General features: G+C 37.9%; 1 protein-coding gene across 10 annotated transcripts in view; it reads right to left on the bottom strand.

Moving 5' to 3' along the window:
• PTPRT (protein tyrosine phosphatase receptor type T) overlaps positions 1-21242 on the bottom strand; it is a 1285960-nt gene that overhangs the window by 25685 nt on the left and 1239033 nt on the right. For all 10 annotated transcript variants that reach the window (XM_074292616.1, XM_074292619.1, XM_074292617.1 and 7 more), the window contains 5 exons: positions 20368-20484; positions 16475-16629; positions 11187-11322; positions 1701-1850; positions 772-945 (listed from right to left, as the gene is read on the bottom strand). In XM_074292616.1, coding sequence (XP_074148717.1) covers positions 772-945; positions 1701-1850; positions 11187-11322; positions 16475-16629; positions 20368-20484 — 732 coding nt within the window. The remainder of the gene's footprint in view (positions 1-771; positions 946-1700; positions 1851-11186; positions 11323-16474; positions 16630-20367; positions 20485-21242) is intronic.

The following is a 21242-nucleotide window of genomic DNA, read 5'->3' as shown; positions in this document are numbered from 1 at the left end:
CTATTAAGCTTAAAGGGGCCTGGGAAAAGCTTCTTGTAGAAGGTCATAGTATGAAAACTAGTTCTTTCAGCTCCTATTCTAGGGCACTTCTTACAACAAAAGATTTGGAAAAAATTGACAATTCTGAGATGTTAAACATGACTTTCAGAGAAAGGGAAAAGCTAAGATTCTGTAACTGAGCAGCCAATGAGAAGAACCAGATTGGGCCTAGAATCAAAGGGATTTGGAGCTGTCCAGAACTTTCCCTTCTTTAATATTTCAAATGATCTAGGTTTTCATGGGTTTGGAAATCCCTCCCCTGATTATAGCAACCTCTCTGTGGTTTCTCTAGAAGATGGTCTTTGTGAGTATCTGTGACAAAAAGATTCATGACTCAATAGCTAACTCTTGTGATGAGTTTCTCTGACCTTAGCTAAGTTGGGATAAGAGCCACATGCTTTATCAATAGGTGCATTCGTTAAAATTGATAGGATCTGTCCAAACTTGGATTCTATTGACATGGATAGTAAGAGCCTAGGAACTTGTCTGCACTATCTTGGATAGAGAATTTAGAAGTGTGTATGTGGGGGAGGGGGACAGAAAGGAAAATTTCCCTACAAAAAGGTAACCTCTCAGAGATGTAGGAGCAGCTCCCTTACAGGAGCCAGAGGACAGAATTTACTTTACACATGTTATTTGGGAGGAGCAGGGCTCCATGATCCCTACCACCTGGCTTAGTCCATCCAGCCTGCAGGAAGGAGAACAAGAGGGATTAGCTAGAAATCTGCTTACATCCATTAATGCTGCATTGATGTAATTGCTTGATTCTCCATCCACAGAGATAAGAAAGGGAAGACAGCGGTCAAGAGGGAGGACTTCCATGCTGCGATTCTTGTCATGATTTCTTGGCAGGAGCCCAATGCTGCAGTCCTCAGGCCGGACACGGGGTGTCACAATATTGAGGGTCTGTAGGGAGATAATCATAGAAGATGTTGAGAAATCTGTACCCAGATTGATTATTTGTAGGAAATCCAAAAGGATGAGGATCCATGATGAGCTTTCCTCACTTCTGTGGCTGTCTTTATGCTATTCCTTTTCTCTAAGGAAGTCTGCTGCCTCCTGCTCTGGATTGTCTCCTTTCTTCCTATCAAAGACTATTCTGGTCAGGAATGTTTGCAGATCTCTCCTCTTCCCCTACCTTCTCGTGTTTGGGGAATGAAACAGAGAGTGTTACCTTGTACATCTGCCTAGTCCAATATTCTATTAAAAAATAAAATCTATTAGCACCAGTAGACCCTAGGTTTATACTCTGAGCCCAGTTATGCAAAAATATTGACTGATCTTGGTTTCCAGCTAGGAAATTTCTTAGTTATAACACATGAAGGATTTTATATGAAGACATAAAGGTCACATAACCATAATAGATGGATTTGTTGGTGGTTCTTCCCTATTTATGGAGAAGAGTTTCGATCTTAATCAGCCTTTCTCTGAATATGTATTATTACCCATTGACTCCAGACTGTGTCTTTTCCAGCATTACAAACTTTGAAAGTTCTCAGAAGAATTAGTCCTCTTGAAATCTGATAATATAATATTATTGCATATATAGCAAAAGGTATCCAAAAAGGATGAGTCTGTCCCCTTGCCAGAACAAATGTTCTGGCCCAAATATACATGGCCAAATTAGTCTCATGTTTGGTGCACAAAATATCTCTTCTTACCTGAAATTCATCTTTTATTTGGCTGGAATTGGTCTGTGGATCCAGTCTGCTAATGTTATAGTATATGGACCGGAACTCACACACAGGAATAGCTGTGTTGCCACAAAGGCAGGCCTCCAAGATGGCATCATGGACAAACACATACTGTTCCTGCCAAGCCAAAAGAAAGACAGGACATGTAAAGCAGCTTCTCATGACCTAACATGATGAAACCCAGGTGGTAAGTCACATCTGCCATGTGGAGGAGACTGGCTTAAGAAAGAACTTGAGCTAATATGAGAAATGTACATCATAGTGCATGATTATTGAGATATTGAATTATAAAGGTTTTTAGAGATCACCTGCTGGTCCAATTTCCTGATTTTACAGCTGAAGAAACTGAGACCCAGAGAACAGAAGCCATTTCCTAGAACTGGTTTTGAATCCAGGTTATCTGATCTCAAGTCTACTGTTCTTTATACCATATTTCTCATATATAATTTATCATCGGTGACATGAATGATTTACCCCATGCATCTTTTCATTGTGCTTAGGCTCAATTACAATTAGAAAGCCATTGAGATTGGAAACATGCATTGACTGAAAACACTTATAAAGCTAATAACGATGGATTTGTCCCCCTAATGTGGGTAATGAACATAGAAGCTCTTAGCCCAGGTTTATTCCATGCAGCAGTGAACACCTGTCAAATGTTGGAGAGAGGAACCTGGATGATAGGTTGGACTAGATGACCTCTATGAGTCCTTCCAATCCTATAAGTACATGAGTTTAGATGTCTATTGCATACTCTCCAAAATTATTCTCTTATGATGTAAAGATCATTTTTGTTGGTGGAAACTAATTGAGCTCCCAAGAGAAATAAATGTGTACATCTTTAATGGCTAAAATGCCCTTCTCACCATATGTGATGGGGGGCGGGGAAGCTAGACATCACAAGAAGAGCATCACTGTATTAGAAGTCAGAGAATGTGGGTTCAAATACTGCCCATGTAGGTCTACACAAGTTTAAGTTTCATTATCTTTAAAATAAGAGGGCAGATCTATATGGCTGCTGACATGGCTGCTGACATGCCTTCTATCTCTAGATCCATAATTCAAATCTTTTTTTTTTTTTTTTTTCCCTGAGGCTGGGGTTAAGTGACTTGCCCAGGGTCACACAGCTAGGAAGTGTTAAGTGTCTGAGACCAGATTTGAACTCAGGTCCTCCTGAATTCATTGCTGGTGCTCCATCCACTATGTCACCTAGCTGCCCCTCAGAATTCAATTAGGTGATATAAATTTGGGGGGAAGTGTTGGGATAACGATGTAAGGATGAGATCACACTCATAGGAAATTCTCATGGAATATAGAAAAAAGAAAAGAAAGCTGGTGATTAAGGAATTGTTGCTGCATCCCAAGCATTGCTCAGGGAAAAGGGATATTATTATTCAAGGTCCATAATATTGGCTCTCTAAATAGAAATGTTCCTAGAATGAAATAAAGAAATTAATCAAGTTCAATGAGATGGCATGATGAAGTAGAAAATATACTGTACCTAAGTCAAGAGATTGCAGTCTCTGCTCTTATGCTGACTGGTTGGATAACCCTAGAGGTAGCTGAGTTTGGAGTCAGAAAGAATCAAGTTCAAATCCAGTCTCAGACATTGGCTGTGTGAGTCTGGACAGATAATAATTTTTGTCTTTCTCAGTTTCCTCCCCTAAACTCTGAAATAAGATAATTATTAAATAAGCCTGAATTCAGAGGTACATGGTCAAATTCAGAATGGAAATAGCTCTGGAATCAGAAGACCAGGGTTCAAATCCAGCCTTTAATGTTTCCTAATGTGTGTCCTCAGGTACTTATTACACCCTGTTTTCCTTATATATAAAATGAAAAGTTGGACTAAATGGCTTCTAAGATTGTTTTTGGCTCTAGATTAATAAACTTCTATTCTGCAACAGAGATATTTGCCTTTAGGTTTTCATTCTCTTTTGCCCAAGACTTTGCAACTTCCCCCTTATGTTGTCTCATTCCCTGAATTTTCATAAGTATTGATGTGGGGAATGGAGCTAGTCCAGATATGACGTTCAATTCTCTCTATAGTCTAGGTTCAGACAACTCCTCTCTTTGTACTTCTAAATGCTTTCTTTGCTTGGGGATTGGATCAGGCAGATAGGGAGGTAAAACATAGAGATGGTTTTAAGACTAAAAAATTAGTACTAAACTAATTCTAGAAATATGATAAGAAAAACAGAAAGAAAAATGGGGATCAAACAGGGCTCCCAGTAATGGAGGAATGGCTGCATGAACTGTTGTATATGAATAGCATATAATATTATTGTGTTATAATAAATAAGAATATAAACTATTCAAAGAAACTTGGGAAGACATGTCTACTGATGTTGAGTGACATTAAGTAAAGCCAAGAAAAATAATCTAAAAGATCACTGAAATACTACAAAGGAAAAACAACACCAGAGGATTTTTGATTATGATCAATGTGACAAACAAGTCATGACTTCAGAGGATTGACTGATGGTAGACCCTGCCTTCCATCTCTCAGTAGGGAAATGGTGAACTTCAGGTGGAATGAGGCATGCATTTTCAGTTCTGACTATATGGTGATCTGTTTTATTTAACTGCACCTATTTGTTCAAAGAGATACTTCTGTTGGATGAGAAGGTAAAGGGATGTCACATCAGGAAGTAACAGATATACTTTTTAAGAAGAAAAGAAAGGAAGGATATGCAGGAATAGGATAGATCCAAAAGAGAGAGAGAGAGAGAGAGAGAGAGAGAGAGAGAGAGAGAGAGAGAGAGAGAGAGAGAGAGAGAGAGAGAGAGAGAAAACCTTATATTAATAGGCCTCAATGTGTAAGACACTGTGCCTGTGATGAGGACATAAAGAAAAAAAAAGTCTCCCTGAATTCTTTGGTCTTATGACAAAAATATATAGGAAAATGGTGTCATAGGAAGAGCAGAGTCCTAGGTATACAAGACCAGTTGTCAGGAGATGTGAGTTTGCCTTCTAGCTTGTTCTGCAATCACTGCTGGATGTGGCTCCCGAAAGGCTGTGCTGAACTGAAGAAGGGCAAACGTTGTCCCAATTTATCAAAGGGAAAAGAGAAAATTAAAAATAAAAACAAAAACCTCAAGAGCAGTGAGCTTGACTTGTATTGCTGGTAAAATTCTAGAACACATTATTAAGGGGATGATATATGAGCTTTCAGAAAGGGAAGCAGTGATCACTAAAAACCAGCATGGCTTCATCAAGAGCAGGTCATGCCAGACTAACCTCATTTCCTTTTTTGACAGGATAATTAGACTGGTAGATTGGGGGATGCTGTAGACATAGTATTCTTAGATTATAGTAAAGCATTTGGCAAAGTCTCTCCTTCTCTGCTTATTGACAAGTTGTGAAGATGTGGGCTGGAGGACAGTGAAGTTAGGCAGCCTAAAATCTGACTGAATGACAGGGCCTAGAGGAGTCCTTAATAGCTCACATCCATGGGGAGGGAGTCTCCATGGGACCTTTGAAGCCCCAGGGATCTTGAGCCCACCGTGGTCCTGTGTTACTCTTTGTATATTCCAATTGGTGGCCTGAATGAAGGGAAGACATGCTGGTCAAATCTACAGATGATTCAAAGTTACATTGGAGGCAGTTAGATGGCATGGGGATAGAGCACTGGCCTTAAAGTCAGGAGGATCTGAATTCAAATCCAGTCTCAGACACTTAGTAGCTGCGTGACCCTGCAAGTCACTTAACCCCATTGTTTTCCAAAGAAAACAAATAAACAAAACAAAGTTCATCTGGATGATAGTGTCAAGTTCCACAAAGATTTTGACAGGCTAGATTAATGGGACATAACAAATCAGATCATATTTAATAGAAGAAAATGCAAAGAGATTACATAGACTATTGGGCTGGGGAGAACAATAACATTCCTTGGAGGTCTTCCCATAGAGGCTGTATGAATACTCATTGGAGATGTTGAAAGAATTCTTGTTCAGATTGGTCTAGATGCCCTCTGATCTTCTATCTCACACAATTTGGGATTGTTTGGAGGGGAAAGAGGGATTCTTCATGTTAGCTCCATGATCTTGGAAAAATCACTTTTATTCTTAGAACCTCAGTTTCCTCATTTGTGAAATAGGAATAACAAATTTATGGTACAGTGGATAGACTGCAAGTCTGCAGTTAGAAAAACTTATCTTCCTGAGTTCTAATCTGTCCTCAGACACTTACTAGTTGTGTGACCCTGGGTAAGTCACTCATCCCTCTTTACCTCAGTTTCCTCATCTGTAAAATGATCTGGGGAAGGAAATGGTAATCCACTCTAACACATTTGCCATGAAAACTCAAGATGGGATCCCAGAGAGCTAGGCACTCTGAAATGACCGAACAACATGAGGCTTCACTGGGTTTTTGAAAAATACTTAATGACCTTCATGCTCTATGTAAATAGATGAAGATGAGGATGACAGGTTGGCCTCAGGATGCTGATGAAGAAGAAAGGATCAGGCAAAGTCATAGTGATAGTTTTATATTTCTAAACACATCTTTTCCTGTGGTCAGGGAAAGTTGTTTATGTGTTTGACATCCACATCTATCTCTAAGTACAGTTAGGACAAGAGAAAGAAACAGATGGATTAAATGGGCAGTAAGCAGTTTTCAATCATCTTAAACTATTTCATCTACTGCCTAACCAATCTGATCAATCCTTGAGAACTCAGTTACTTATAACAGCCAAAAAATCCAGAGCACATAATGTTTGTTGTAAATACTGTCGAAGTTTTACCGGCCCCTCTTGTGACTTAATTTTTCTTAAAGCAAAACCAAATCAATATCATCTTGAGTGGCTCAACCTAAAGGCAAGAATTCTGTTCACTGCTTATGAAAGATATTGCAAACACTGACTTTTTCAGGCTAAATTCAGATTGAGGCAATGCTGAGAGGGTCAGGAAAAGTAGTTATGTTATTTACTTAAGGTTCTGTGAGAATTGTAGAGAGATTCCAGCTCTGCCACTCATTAGTTGTGTAGTCTTGGGATGTTTAATGGCAGTATGATCCAATGGTTAGTGTGTTGGTGTTGATATTGGGATACTTGAATTCAAATCATATTTTTGATGCTTGGAAGAAATCATCATAATCATCATAATTTCATTTCCTCAGCTATTTTAGATAGTAGTAGTGGCAGGGTATCTAGACCTGTGATTTCACTGAACTACTTTTGTAGAAATCATGAATATGGCTTTTCTCTTGGTCTGGAAATGTTGAGAGCATTGACAATATTTGTAGTTTCTATAGCCTAGAGACACTTTATACTAGTACTTTTTGTAGTAGCAAAGAACTGGAAACAAGGTAGGTGCCCATCAAATGAAGAAGGAATAACAAATTATGGTATTTGAATGTTATTTAAAAATGATGAACATAATGAATACAATGAAGTATAGGACTTATGAAAGAAAATAAAGCAATGGGGCAGCTAGGTGGCAGTGGATAGAGCACCAGCCCTAAAGTCAGGAGGACCGGAGTTCAAATGTAGTTTGGGGCACTTAACACTTCCTGACTGTGTGACCCTAGGCAAATCACTTAACCCCAATTGCCTCAGCCAAAAAAAAAAAAAAAAAAGAAAAAAAGAAAAAGAAAGAAAGTGAAACAAAATAGAATCAAAGAAAACAATATACAATGGCTGTAACAATGTAAATGGCAACAACAGAAACAAATCAAAATTGAATGCTACAAAATTATGATAACTAAGCTTGGCTCTAAAGAAGAGAGAGGAGAAGCTGCCTCTGAATGTTTCTTTGCAGAGGTAATCTTTTTCTTCATGTTTTTAAAAATTTTTCCCTCTTAAAAAGGATAGCTCTGTATAAGGAAGAGGCAAAGGAGTCTACACTGGGAAATGTAAATGCTATAAAAACAAAAATCATCAATAATTTTTTATTTAAAATTTTAAAAAATATTAAGTTTAAGTAGCTTGTCCCCTTGAACTCCAGGTAAAGCTTTTCCTAGTGTGGCCTTGTAATGTATTCTTACCCAAACCCTATCCCATTTCTACTCTTCCCTCTGACAGGAAAATGGATATACCTTTAGAAGAGTGCCTTGAATCTAACTTCATGTTTTTCTAACTTCAAGGCCCATACCATAATCTATCTCTGTTTCTTAGATACAAAATGAACTTATTCATACTTGAATTATTTAACAGGATTTTTTGCAAATCTTCAAGTGCCATGAAAATATGAGTTGATAAATTGTCAGCATCAAGATAAAGCATCAAGACTGGACTCAGGAAGATGAGTTCAAATCTGGCTATCACTTAACCTGGGCAAGTCACTTAATCTTATTTGCCTTAGTTCCTCATCTGTAAAATGAGCTGGAGAAAGAAATGGCAAACTAATCAAGTATCTTTGCCAAGAAAATCCCAAATGGGTTCATAAAGAATAGGACATGACTGAAACAACTGAACAAAAACAAAACAATGGAGTGGGACTAAACCTTTGAGGAATACTGGTTTCAACCTCATCCCTTCATTTTAAAGTTGAAAAAATTGAACCTCAAAGAAGTGATATGACTTCTAAGGTAATATAACTGTTAAGAAGGAAGGTAGAGATTCAAACTCAGGTCATAAGATTTTGTATCCAGTTCTCCTTTTACTATGCCAGTTATTCTCTTACTACCTATTCTGATCTATAATGGATTTTCTTAAAATTGGCTCAAAATAACAGAATAATAACTAGTTGGATTATAGCATAAGGACATTTTCCTCTTGAGCATGTTTCCTGATGGTTCAGGAGTGGGACTGAGAACTTCAGTTAGGGGAAGCAGTGAATTTCATGTTTTAGACCCCTCACCTGGCTGGCCTGCCTAAGGCAGATTTTGAGAGACCAAGAAGGCTCCATGTGTTAGCATTTACAGTAACAGCATTCCGATGAGTTGAGATGCTCAGCCTGGGACTGGGGGATGGGTGAGATAAGTCTCAAATAAGTGATGGATTAGATGACCTTGAACCTTGCACTTGTCTTGCAGTGCAAGTGAGAAAAGCTGGTGTATGTCCAAGGATTCCAAGCATTCACACACCAAAGAAGTCAAAGCAAGACCATTTCTCTTAGAAATCTGTCTGAATTCTGCTCTCCCAGTCCTTTATCTCTGACTCTACAATATAATTATGTGTCCCTGCCAGGACTTTTTTAATTTTGCCAAGAAAATTAGAGGTCAAGGGAGTGTGGTGCTTTATCATCACCTTCTCACTGATCTGGAGAAGTCAACTTAGCTGACACTCCATCACTCATAGTGCAAAAAGGCTCCAGAGAAAAGGCATTTTCTTATGCTGAGCTCAGGTGGGGACCCTTTTCCTATTTGGACTCGAGACCCCCTGAGTTTTCATCACATCTATTTCTACTGTACATCCTCTTGCTGGCATTAAATAGACTTGGTTTACTCTGATTAATAGCTAGGTATTGTCTCTACTGCTGTAACTAATCAGTGATTCACCATATGTTGCTACTGGGAACTTAATGAATGCAATCTTCTTGGAGTGCTACCGAAATCTTTGGATGAAGAGGCATTAAAGGGTACATCATAAATTAGTAGTTCACATTTTTAACACCCTCAGATCAGAGAATTATAACTCTAGAGCTAAAAAGGACATTGGATCTCATCTAGTCCAATACATTCATTTTATATATGAGGAAACTGAGTTCCAGAGGAGTCATGATTTGCTCAAGATCATACAGGTAGTGAGTGGCAGAGCTGGGATTTGGACCCAAGAATTCTGCTTCTTAATTCAATATGCTTTTTTCTTATATCTCTAGTGCCTAGCACAGTGTCTGGAACTCTGCCTTGAGTTACTTTGGAAAAAAAATATTGGAATGGAGAAAGAAGACAACAGGGGCTAGGGCATCACCTAACTAATTAGTTGAGAAATAACAGGTCATGCACTATGACAAGGAGTAGTGAGAAACAAGAAGAGGTTATAGATGGTAGAGATACTGGAAAAGTAAATGAGATTTCTCCCCAAACTAAGCTTCCTTGGAAGTGAGTGAGGCACTTTGGGGAACTATTCCTCTCTGGTTTGCCAGAAATGTGAAAAATCATACCTTTCTGGCAAACCAGAGAGGAACTCCAAGCCCCAGACCCTATCTATTGTGCCATCTCTTATATAATGATATTGGATAACAATAGCTGACATTTGTATACCAAGTAAAAGTTTGCAAACTATTTTATCTATATTGTTTTATAGGAGCCTCCTCATAACCTGTGACAAAACTCTTCTTCATATGATTATTTCTGGGAATTTGAGACTCAGAATAAAAACCCTAGTTTCCCTGACTTCCAATATATTATTGTACACTACTATTTAACCCTCTCATCCACACCATGAAGGAATGGTTTGTGCTATATCTGTCCTATCTCCATATCATATCTATGAACCTGAAAATCACACCACGTCTGTAGCTGATGTTTATAAAGTGCTCGCAAATTTACCCAGGACTTTAAAGGAATCTCCCCAAAACCCTGTGAGGCTGTTAAAAGACTCACAAAACCCCAATATTGGAATGGATCTAAGAGATCATATAACATGGCTCTCCTCTACAAAATCAGTCCTTTACCAGAGACTTTCAATGATGGGGAGTATATGACCTTGGTAGACCAGTTGTTGAACAATTCTGATGATAAGACAGTTCTTTATTCTAAAATATTTTTCCCTCCAAAGAACTTTCTGAAAATTTAATGGAAACATGGTATGTGTATATATCCTATTGCCCATTTTAAAATCTAAAATTCTAGAAAACTTCATAGCATATTTAAAAATAGTATGAAAACATAGACTTTTAGTGCTAGAGAAGTAGTTATAGACCATCTTGAGAAGTATTCTGGGAGGGGCCAGATGGTTTCTTCTCATTGCAAACAGAAGATTTTTGTTGTTGTTCAGTCATTTCAGTTTTCTCTTACTTTTGTGATCTCTTTTGCGGGTTTTCTTGGCAAAGATATGGAGTGGTCTACTATTTTATTTTACAGCCCATTTTATAGATGAGCAAAGTAACTTGTCCAGAGTCACACAGTTAGAGAGGTCAGATTTGGATTCAAGTCTTCCTGACTCCAGTACTGTGTTCTATCCCTGTGTCACCTAGCTGTCATAAGAGAAGATTTGTCATATCTCACTAGGCTTCTTTAGAAAAGTGGGTTTCTATCCTTCTATTCCATTTGGAAATCTTCTCATTTTCAGAAACAGAAACTGAGGCTCAGAGAGGTAAATGGCTTTCACAAGTGTACAGCATGCATAAATAACAGGACAAAGCTCTGGGTCTCCTGACTCTAAATCCTGGCTACAATAGGATGCTTGCTCCCCTTGAACTCCCCTATACAGCAAGTTCAGTAAATTCAACTTTTTAGAAGAAACATCATTTCTGAATTCTGATTTTGCCTTATCCTGAGAATTTCTTGGCCAGAGACTAAGAATGGATTATATGTCTAGATTTTTCATCTCTAGTAGGGGCCACTTACCTCTGTTTGCACAAGATTGACCCTTTGGGATCGAAGCTCTCTTACACAGTTGAATATGTCCACCACACCTTCATTTTCTGCCATGTCGAGCATGATATCAATAGCAATGAAACAACCTGTCCTCCCTGCTCCAGCACTGGAAAAAAAAAAAAAAAAAAAAAAAAAAAAAAAGATGTATTTGGCACTATTAGATACCATAGAGCATAAGCTCCTTGTGGGCAGAGTCATTTAAATATTTGTATCTCTAGTGCCTAGCACAGTGTCTAGTCTAGTTTGGGAGTTATTTAATAAATACAATTAATTAGTTAATTAATTAATGGTGCACTGAGTCTTCCAGCTATAATAGCATAAGTATAGATCTACTTACGTGAAATTTAAGTAGGAGAAAAATGGAGAGAAAGATGGAGAGAAGAGAGGAAAAAACAGAAAAGAAAGAGGGACAAAAGAATAAGAGAGGAATGTGTACAGATAAGGATGGAACAAAAGCCATCATGTTTGATAGCAGAAGGAAATGTCATTTAGAGGAAGAGATCCCATGGTAGACAGGATGTGGCTCCCATTACTTCCATTAAACAATGACCCTGAAAAAGTACATCTCATTTTCTATCAGCAAAATGTGAATGTTAAGTAGTCAGAGAATTTTAGCTAACATGCTTAATCAGAAACAGGATAACTTAGTCTTTTTTGACACTTAATATACATGCCAAATAATTGCTAAGCACAAAATGTCAAGAGTCTAAGTGAGATCCTACTGTCCACACTAGGGACTTCACAGACGTAAATGTGATTTTAAAGATCATTATGTTGATGAGTTTATTGTACTGAACCATGGATACAGGGAACCCATTTTCCACATATAAATGTGGTTATAAACATGAAAGGCATCTGGACAGCAGGGGAGAAGGTTAAGTATATTTTCATGTTAGCTAAATTTTGGTCCACATATCACTTACTTCTCTTAGGGAAACAGCTGGTGTCTACAGTGTGAAAATGAAATAAACAGAGAAAGGATGGGTAAAGAAAAGAGAAGAAATCATAAGTTGGTCATAAAGCCAAAGAATATAAAAATACAGAAAAACTGCCCAATGGGGACATTTCAATGATCTTGAATCAATAGAGTTTTGTCAAAAGCCAACATACAGAAAATATATTTTTCATTTGTTGTGAAACTTCATTGTTGGAAATGAGTGGGATTGGGCCTTTATCTTCTGCAATATGGGAAGCTCATTCTCCCTTAGGAGCTCACTGAATTGTAGCCTACTTACCAGGGAGGAAAAAGAAACATCTGGCTCCTCCCATGAGTCTCCTCAAAACACCCTACAACTGTTTACTTAGACCTGAAAAATATGGTATGGTGGCTGAGATAACATCTTCAAAGCCATATGAAATGGCATGTTAGTATTACTATCCATGTCTTTTTAAAAAAAGGCAATCTTCAACAAAGTCTTTGTTAATGACATGTATAGGAAATAGCCCCTCTAGATGTACAGATTGTGAGAGAAGAGTGAAAAAAGAAACAAAAACAAACAAGCCAGGCACTCAGCACTGGTTGAGTCAATAAGCACCAGTGCTAGAAGTGATTACAAATAACTTGTGTTTGGTGACACTTCTAAGATTTACAGAGGGATTTTTTTACCCCACAACTTTGAAAAATAAAGAAATTAATGATCAGAGAAGTTAAGAATTTGCCTGAGATCACACAGCTAAATAATTCCACTCTCAGAATTCAGATTCAGGTCTTCTGTCTCTAAGTCCAGCATGTGTTGTACACATGACACTACCTCTCTAGGATACTGGGTCCAAGAAAACTTAAATATATGTGTATATATTTGAAAGAAGTTGCATTTCTGCATGCATTGTACCTTTTCCATTAAAGGTAGTCAAACTGGCTTATAAAGTCAGCAGCAAGTTCATCCTGGCGCTGGTTATCTGACCTTGATTTGTTCCTTTTCTATAGCATCTTTGCCAGGATAAATTAGGTAAGATGTGCAAATTTATCAATGAAAACGCTTGATTGCATCATCCTGGGAAATTTGTCATTTATTACTCTTTTGTGAGTTTATTTACCTTTTGTGAAACTCTTGGTGGGCTTAGTCTAGAGTGTGCTGGAAAATGTTTAATGTCAGTTCTTTGGAAACCATAGATTAATGATATACTTTTAGGTTTAATCTACATTATCTACATTTTGTCCACTACTTTCTTAAGTCTAGACAATCAGCAAAATGCTAACTCAAGCTCTGATTTATAGCATTTGATAATTTCTGAGATATAAAAGCTTCCAATGAAAGTTTAACAATCAGCTTGAGAACTGGTATGAACTGCTCCCAGTACACCTTTAGTGCCTGAGATGTGAATGTAGGAAGATAGAGAATCCTGAGTGGAGTAATCTAAGTGTTTTCATTTAGCAATGAGGAATAGGAAGGATCAGTTTAAAGAAATAGTTAGGTATGAGTCAGGACCCACTAGATTAGGGACCTGAATACTGAGTTATGTATCCTTAAAGTTTCCAAGAAACTACACCCAGTGAAGGAAGAGATATGTTAGGTACTATCCTAATTTATCTGATCTGGATTTTTAAGAAGGTATGGTATTTTGGAAAGAATACTAGGTCAGGAGTCTGGATTCTAGTACTGGTTCTACCATTAACTTGGCTTGTGACTGGAACTTCCCCTAAACCTCAATTTCCTTACCTGTAAAATAAGGTCACTAGACTAAATGGTGTCTAAAAGTAGCTTCAACTTCAGATATTTTATGACTAAAATTTTGGATCTGTCCAATAACTGTTCTCCTCTTTACTTGAATGATGTAGACATAACTTGGGAAATACTGAGCTATTTTGGTCTCTGTAGGGATAGTTCTCAGTTTTTCAGATCAAAACCAGATTTTTTTTATCACAATCAACAAGTATTTATTTAAGTACCTACTATATATATACCAAGCAACTTAGCAAATTATGGGAGGGAAAAGACAAAAGATAATCCCTATCCTCAAGGAGCTGCAGATATAATGGGAGAGACAAATACAAACTACTACACACAAATAAGAAATATACAAGATAAATTGGAGTCAGAGAGATAAAGCACTAAGATTAAGAAAGCCTTGAAAAGGGTTTTTTTTGCAGAAAGTAGAACTTTATCTAAGACTTGCAGTGAGCCAGAAAGCAGAAGCAATGAGGGCCAGAGACATTAGGGATAACTAGTGAGAAAGAATCTCTTATGAGAGGAGCAATAAGGAGGATGTCATTAGATTGTAGAATATGAGGATGAAGTAAAGAATAAGATTCAGCCAGTAAATTATAACTGAGGAATGTGGGCTTTAGGCTTTAATTTTAATTCTCTAGTAATCGAATGGTCCAATATATATCAGGCTAAAAAGAAGCTAAATAAGATGACAGGAAAAGATAATGATGAATGTTGGAGGGGATGTGGGAAAACTGGGACACTGATACATTGCAGGTGGAGTTGTGAACAGATCCAAACATTCTGGAGAGCAATTTGGAACTATACTCAAAGGGTTACTAAACTGTGCATACCCTTTGATCCAGCAGTGTTACTACTGGGCCATACATATTCAAAGAGATCATAAAAGAGGTAAAAAGATCCACATATGTAAAATATGTTTGCAGCAACTTTTTTTTTTATTTTTATTTATTTTTTTTATTTTTTTATTTTTGTAGTGGCAAGGAATTGGAAATTGAATGGATGCCCCTCAGTTGGGGAATGGCTGAATAATATGGTATACAAATGTAATAGAATATTATTGATGTATAAGAAACGATGAGCAGGCTTATTTCAGAAAAACCTGGAATGATTTACATGAACTAATGCTGAGTCAAGTGAGCAGAACCAGGAGAACACTGGACACGGTAACAATAAGATTATGTGATAATCAACTGTGATGGACTTGGCTCTTCTCAGCAATGTGATGATTCAAGAAAATTCCAACAAACTTGGGATGCAACCACAAAGAGAACTATGAAGACTGAATGTGGATTAAAGCATAGTATTTTCATCTTTCTTTGGTTTTTCTATCTCGTGGTTTATTTCTTTTGATCTGATTTTTCTTGTACAACATGACAAATGCAAAAATATGTTTTAAAGGATTATACATGTTTAATTTATATCAGATTGCTTGATGTTTTGAGGAGGTAAGGGAGGGAGAGAGGAAAATTTGCAACACAAAATCTTACAAAATGAATTTTGGAAACTATATTTATATGTATTTGGATTGGGGGGGGAATGACAAGAAAACATCATTTATATCTCCAAAAATTGGCTTAAGATAGGAGTTTTTAGCCTTTGGGAAGGGTCATGGATCCCTTTGGCCATCTTATAAAATTTATGGAATCCTTAAAATAAGATTGCCCCCAAAAAACCATAATCAGGATTAAATGACTTAACCTGAAACACAAAGCTAATGATTATCTGAGACAAGATTTGAACTTAGGCCCTCTTGACTCCAGGGCTGGTGTTCTATTCACTGTTCCACATAACTGCTCTTCAGAATAAAGCTTTTAAATGTCTAAAAAATGAAATATAAAGGATTACAAAAGAAATCCAAGGCTAATGAAATAAAGATGTAATTATTTTCCCTTTCAAATTCACAGATTTTGAAATTTTTCAATGGGCCCTCGCATGTCTATGGAACCCCCATATTACCAACCTCTTTTAAGAGAAGGCTTGCTATTGATCTCCCTGAAAGAACAGAAGAAAAGCAGTGTATATCATAGGCTCATAATATTTGAGAGTTGGAAAGGACCTGTATTCCATGGTCTGACTCTCATGCACAAGAGCACAAGAGCTTGTGGAAAGTTCGGGCTGAAGGTACATTATTACATGTAGACTATTTAACCAACCTCCCCATTTAGAGGGGAAACTCAAGGTCAGAAAGAGGAGGTGACTGTTCCACAGTCACAGAGCTAGGGAGAAGCAGGGCTGGTACTTCTGATGCCCATTTCAGACAGTACTCTCTGAAGAGAGAAGGAAAGGAGGAAAGGAAACAGACATTTCTTAAGAGCCTACTCTATGCCAGGTACTGTGCTAAGCTTTACAGATATTATTTCTTTAGATCACACAACAACCCTGGGAGATAGGTGTTATTCCCCATTTTACAGATGAAGAAACTGAGGCAGGCAGCAGTTAACAGGCTTGCCCAGGATCACAGTGACAGAAAGTGTGAGACCTTCCTGATGCCAGGTCTGGAGCTTTAACCACCATGCTGCCTCTAAGACAGTGGAAAGGGTGACAGAGAAGGCAGAGGAGACATCCATCAGCCAGCCAAGCACATACCTGCAGTGGACCACTATAGGGCCTGCCTCAGGAGGGTTGAGAAATTTCACCTGCCGGACAAAGCCCAGTAGACCTGTGGCATAGCACGGAACCCCATGGTCAGGCCAGCTGGTGAAATGGAACAGCCGGATTTCACGGATCTCATGATAGCCTTTCTGAGGAGAAAACACAACTTATGTCTTCTTTAATTCATAACAAGACACATCATTGCTCCCTCCCTCCCCCTTTCTAGCTGCTCCCGCCAAGAGACTATGAAGGAAAATCCATTGTTTAGGTCAGAGCTGGTTCTAGAAAATGACAATAATTATAATGATAATAAAACAATGAACATTTATACAGCACTGTGTGTCAGGCACTGTGCTAAGCACTATGCAGTTATTTCATTTGAGCCTCACAATAACCCTGGGAGATAGGTGTTATTATTATCCCCATTTGACAGATGAGAAAACTGAGGCAAATCAAAGTTAAGTGATTTGCCTGGGGTCACACAATTAGTAAGTATATGAGATAGATTTGAACTGAGGTCTTCCTGATTCCAGGCCTGTCTATCTACTCTACCAACTAGATGTCTCACTTAAAAGTTTTCTTAGGGAATATCTTCAGAGGATAAAGCAACTACTACTTCAAAAGCTGTGATGCTAATTATTATTATAGTGATCCATATTTATGTAGGACTTTATATGTTACAAAATGCTTTCTTTACCACAGTCTTGCTAAATGGACAGTTTTACATACAATCACAACTCTCCCTAGCTTATAAAGGATGAAACTGAGACAGAATGAAAGATCAAGTGATTTGTCCAAGAATATAAAAGCAGCTGAGAAGCAAGATTCAAGGTCAGATCATTTGATTTCCAAATTAGATAGAAGTATTTATGTTTTTGTTATGTGCTAAGTACTATTACAGGAGCTTACCTTGTACTGAGGAAAAAATATATGCACAGATTAATAAAAATTAAATGCATGCAAACTGAACACAAAACAATTGAAGAGAAACATCATATATATGTCTGTATATACAAGTATACAAACACTCATATATACACACATTCACAAGCACACATTTTTGGGATAGGTTTGCAGGAATTTGTTTTGCTTGATTATATACTTTTGTAATGAGTTTTGTTTTTCTTGCTTTTTTACAAAGGGAAGGGAAAAGTAGGAAGGAAAAAGAACTGAAACCGAAATGAAATTGAAAAAAAAATGTCAAAATTGTTAAAAACAAAAAGAAAAATAACAAGATTCAAAAAATCTAATGATTTTTCTGAGACCTACAAACAATAAAGCATTTGCACAGTAGGAGTCTGAAATTCTCATCTGTCTGAGCCTTGAAACAACCTTTAAACTGGGGATTTTCAGCAAAGTATCAACTCCCAGAATCTCAGAAATGTCAGGTTTTGAAACAACCTTAAAAAGTCATTAACTCCAGTCTTTACCCAGAGTGAGACTCTCATCTATGGCATTTTTGACATGTGGTGGTCTAACCTCCCCCCAGTGATGGAGAACTCAGAGATTGTTATTTGTCCTTTGTTTTCAAAGAAGGCCATGACATCAGGGAAGAGGTGCTATGACATGCAAGTGAATTGGATTTAAATGAGAGAGGGTTCTGCAAGGTCACCAGTCTTACTTTCTCCTCCAGAGCCATCCTCCAGTGGTCAGATACAAATCAAGATTACTGGAGACAGCCCTGAATGCAATAGGAGACCTTGGCCTTTTTAAAGCTAAGATCTTTAAGAGCTCTCAGTTTTACTGAGGCAATGACTATTCAGTGACCAAGGTTAGGTAAGAATTGAGGCAGAAATTTTTTTTCACCTAGTCAAAAAAAAAAAAAAAAAAAAAAAAAAGGAAATCAATCTGGGAGGTGAAGTCCTCAGGATTTCTGACCCAGCAACACTTGCTTTTTTATTCACTCTAAGGCCTTCAGAGCCCAAACAGAAACCTTGGTTTGGGACCTTCTGTTGGTCAATCACTACTCCCTGAAGATCTTGCAGTAGCAACTGGACAGCTCTGATGGTTATTTTCCTTCCATGAGTCAAAATTTCCTTCCTATAGCTTCCAGTTCTGCTCTCTGGGACCAAGAATAGAAAGGCTAATTTTTTCCTTTATGTGATGTCCCCTTGTTTATAACAATTAGCCCTCCTTCCCCTTTCTAGTCTTTTCCAGGTTAAGCATTTCTATTTTCTTCAAGCTAATCTTGCTTTGACATCATTTCCAGTTCTCTTCCTCCTGGTCAGCTTTATTTGAGCATGTTTTAGCTAGTCAGTGCTCTTTCTCCAATGGGATGCCCAGGACTGAATTGGGCCACATGAGGATAGAGAAAAGCTGGTCTGTTATTCCCCTTGTGCTGAAGGCTTCTTAACCTCTTTTTGTGTTATAGACTGAGCACTTTGGTAGTTTGGTGAAACCTATGGACTCCCTTCTCCAAATTTTTTAAATGCATAAAAAATACATGGGATTACAAAAGAAAATAATTATAATGAAATATAAGTGACCAAGCTATTAATGAAAAAAATAACAGCTTCTGCTTTATGGTCCTCATGCAGCATGAGATAATATTGTTCAGTTCTTTTAAACTCTTAATTACCCCATCTGGATTTTTTTTTTTGGCAAAGACACCATTTCTTGCTCCTTTTGCAGGTGAGGAAACTGAGCAAAGAATGTTAAGTGACTCTCCCAGGATTACATTGTTAAGAAGTATCTGAGGCTGGATTTGAACTCATGGCTTCCTAAGTCCAGGCTAGGGACTCTTATCTACTATGCTTTTAGCTGCCCCCCCCCCGCCAGGTAACATTAATTTTTGCTGTCATGTCATAGGTGACTGATGTTGAACTTTCACTATATTCAGCAGTTGGTGGCTAGCATCCAGACTACTTGCCATATATCCTGACACTGCACCTCATTATTTTCTCCCCCATCTCCTCCTAGGGAGAGGACTTCCTGGACAAGACTTCCTTCAAGAAACATTCTCCCTCCTACAGCTACCTTCAGGAGTGATTTAATCTTCTTAGCTCTGGAACTTTGCGCATGGGACTGAGCTGTTCTGAGTAAGCAATTGTAAACTTGAGCACAGTATAAGCTAGCCAGGTATAGACCAATGCTTTCCATTCACCCACACCAGACCAGACATCTTGTTATCTGCTCTTCTCCCTATTCCATCTCTTACTCTGATAATAATAACCAAAATATTACTACTATTACTTCTGGATAATGTATAAGATCACCTGCTTTATTATTCCACTTACCATTTCTCTGATTGTCAGAAATCAAAACTTCCTGCTAATAACTAGATATAAGGATGTGTGTGATTTCCCTTATCAGAATGTCTGTTACTAGAGGGGAGGGATGGCCTTGCTTTTGGATTCCCAGCCACTATCACAGTGTTTAGTGTATAATAAGCATGTAAGAAATGCTTTTCTTTCATTCATTTATCCATCTTTCCATTCCCTCCTCTTTATTTTTTCTGCTGTCTTTCTGTGAAATGCTCCCCCTTCTTAGGAGAGTTACTCCCTTTCCCAATCATCAGTCTTTTCCATAGTTCATATTGGCCCATTCCCCTAATTCAGACAAAATAAATTTCCAAACCCAAATGCTAAAATCAATTGATATAGATGGATCTTAGTGGAAGGATAAAATAAAGTCATGTAGAGCTATAGTGAATACATAACATACAGTAAGTACCCACATAGTGAAATATACCCATAGGAGCAAACTGGCCTTCCCCAGGTGCATATAGAGGAGTAAAAAGGAATAGAAAGGGAAGTAGGAAGTAGTGATCAACCATTGTCCATAACTAAAAATCATGGATTTCTTCCTGTTTCTTTCTTAAAAATCATGGCAAGTTCTCTCATTTCCCAAATGAGGTTTCGTGATTAACATCCAAAAGATAGGCTTACCTTCTGAACGGTAAATGTGCGTATGACATACTCAGCCAGCGGCTCTGTTTCGATTAATGTGACTTTAATATCTCCATAAACTTCTGTGTCATCTGGCCAATATCTAACACATTTCACCTGCAGCAAAAGGAAAGAGAATAGAAAACAGGAAGGGTAAAACTCAGCTTGTGGAGATGAGAACTAACCTTAAGATGAGCTTTCATTTTAATAAACACAAGTGGGACTTAATAGGGATTTCAAACTAAATGTACCTAGATAATCCAGGTCAGTGGGTGGCTGCCCATGCTATGTGTCTCAGAAATGGTCTAACATAGATGCAAAAACATGAAAGACTGAAAAAGGAGGCAAAGACTGAAGGATAACACAAAGATAGCCTGAGGGCTGCATAAGCACCCAGGTCAAAGTGAAAGAGCCAGAAGCAGGTCTTCACCATGTTGGGAGGATAATGAGATAATGGAGCCATTCAAATATAGGAGGATAAAAATGCCTTGGTTGGGCAGCCACCATGCTGGGCATGGCCAAATTAACTGTAGTGCCTTGAGGCAATGGAGCAGTGTGAAACTCCAGTCAGTTTAAGCAAGGTAAATGCAATCATAGCAGTATAAAAAAGTTTAGAGTGAAAACTGGAGAAAAATGGGGATGAGGGTAGAAAGGTAAAACAATGGGGTGAGTAAGGCAAGGGCTGAGGGATGAGCTAGAGGTAAACACTGAGGCCTCAGACCCCAAAAGTGTCTTGGGGTCCCAATGTTATGGAGAGAGTATGTCACATTTTATGTAAGTATATTTTCTATAGCAAAGCTTCTTAAACTGTGGGTCACAACCCCATATGGGGTCATGTAACTGAATGTGGGGGGGTCACAAAATTATGAATTATT

Source organism: Sminthopsis crassicaudata, chromosome 2 (assembly GCF_048593235.1).
Source record: "Sminthopsis crassicaudata isolate SCR6 chromosome 2, ASM4859323v1, whole genome shotgun sequence".
Lineage (NCBI taxonomy): Eukaryota > Metazoa > Chordata > Mammalia > Dasyuromorphia > Dasyuridae > Sminthopsis > Sminthopsis crassicaudata.
The sequence above is the reverse complement of the archived record's forward strand: the minus strand, read 5'-3'. Positions and strand labels throughout refer to the sequence as shown.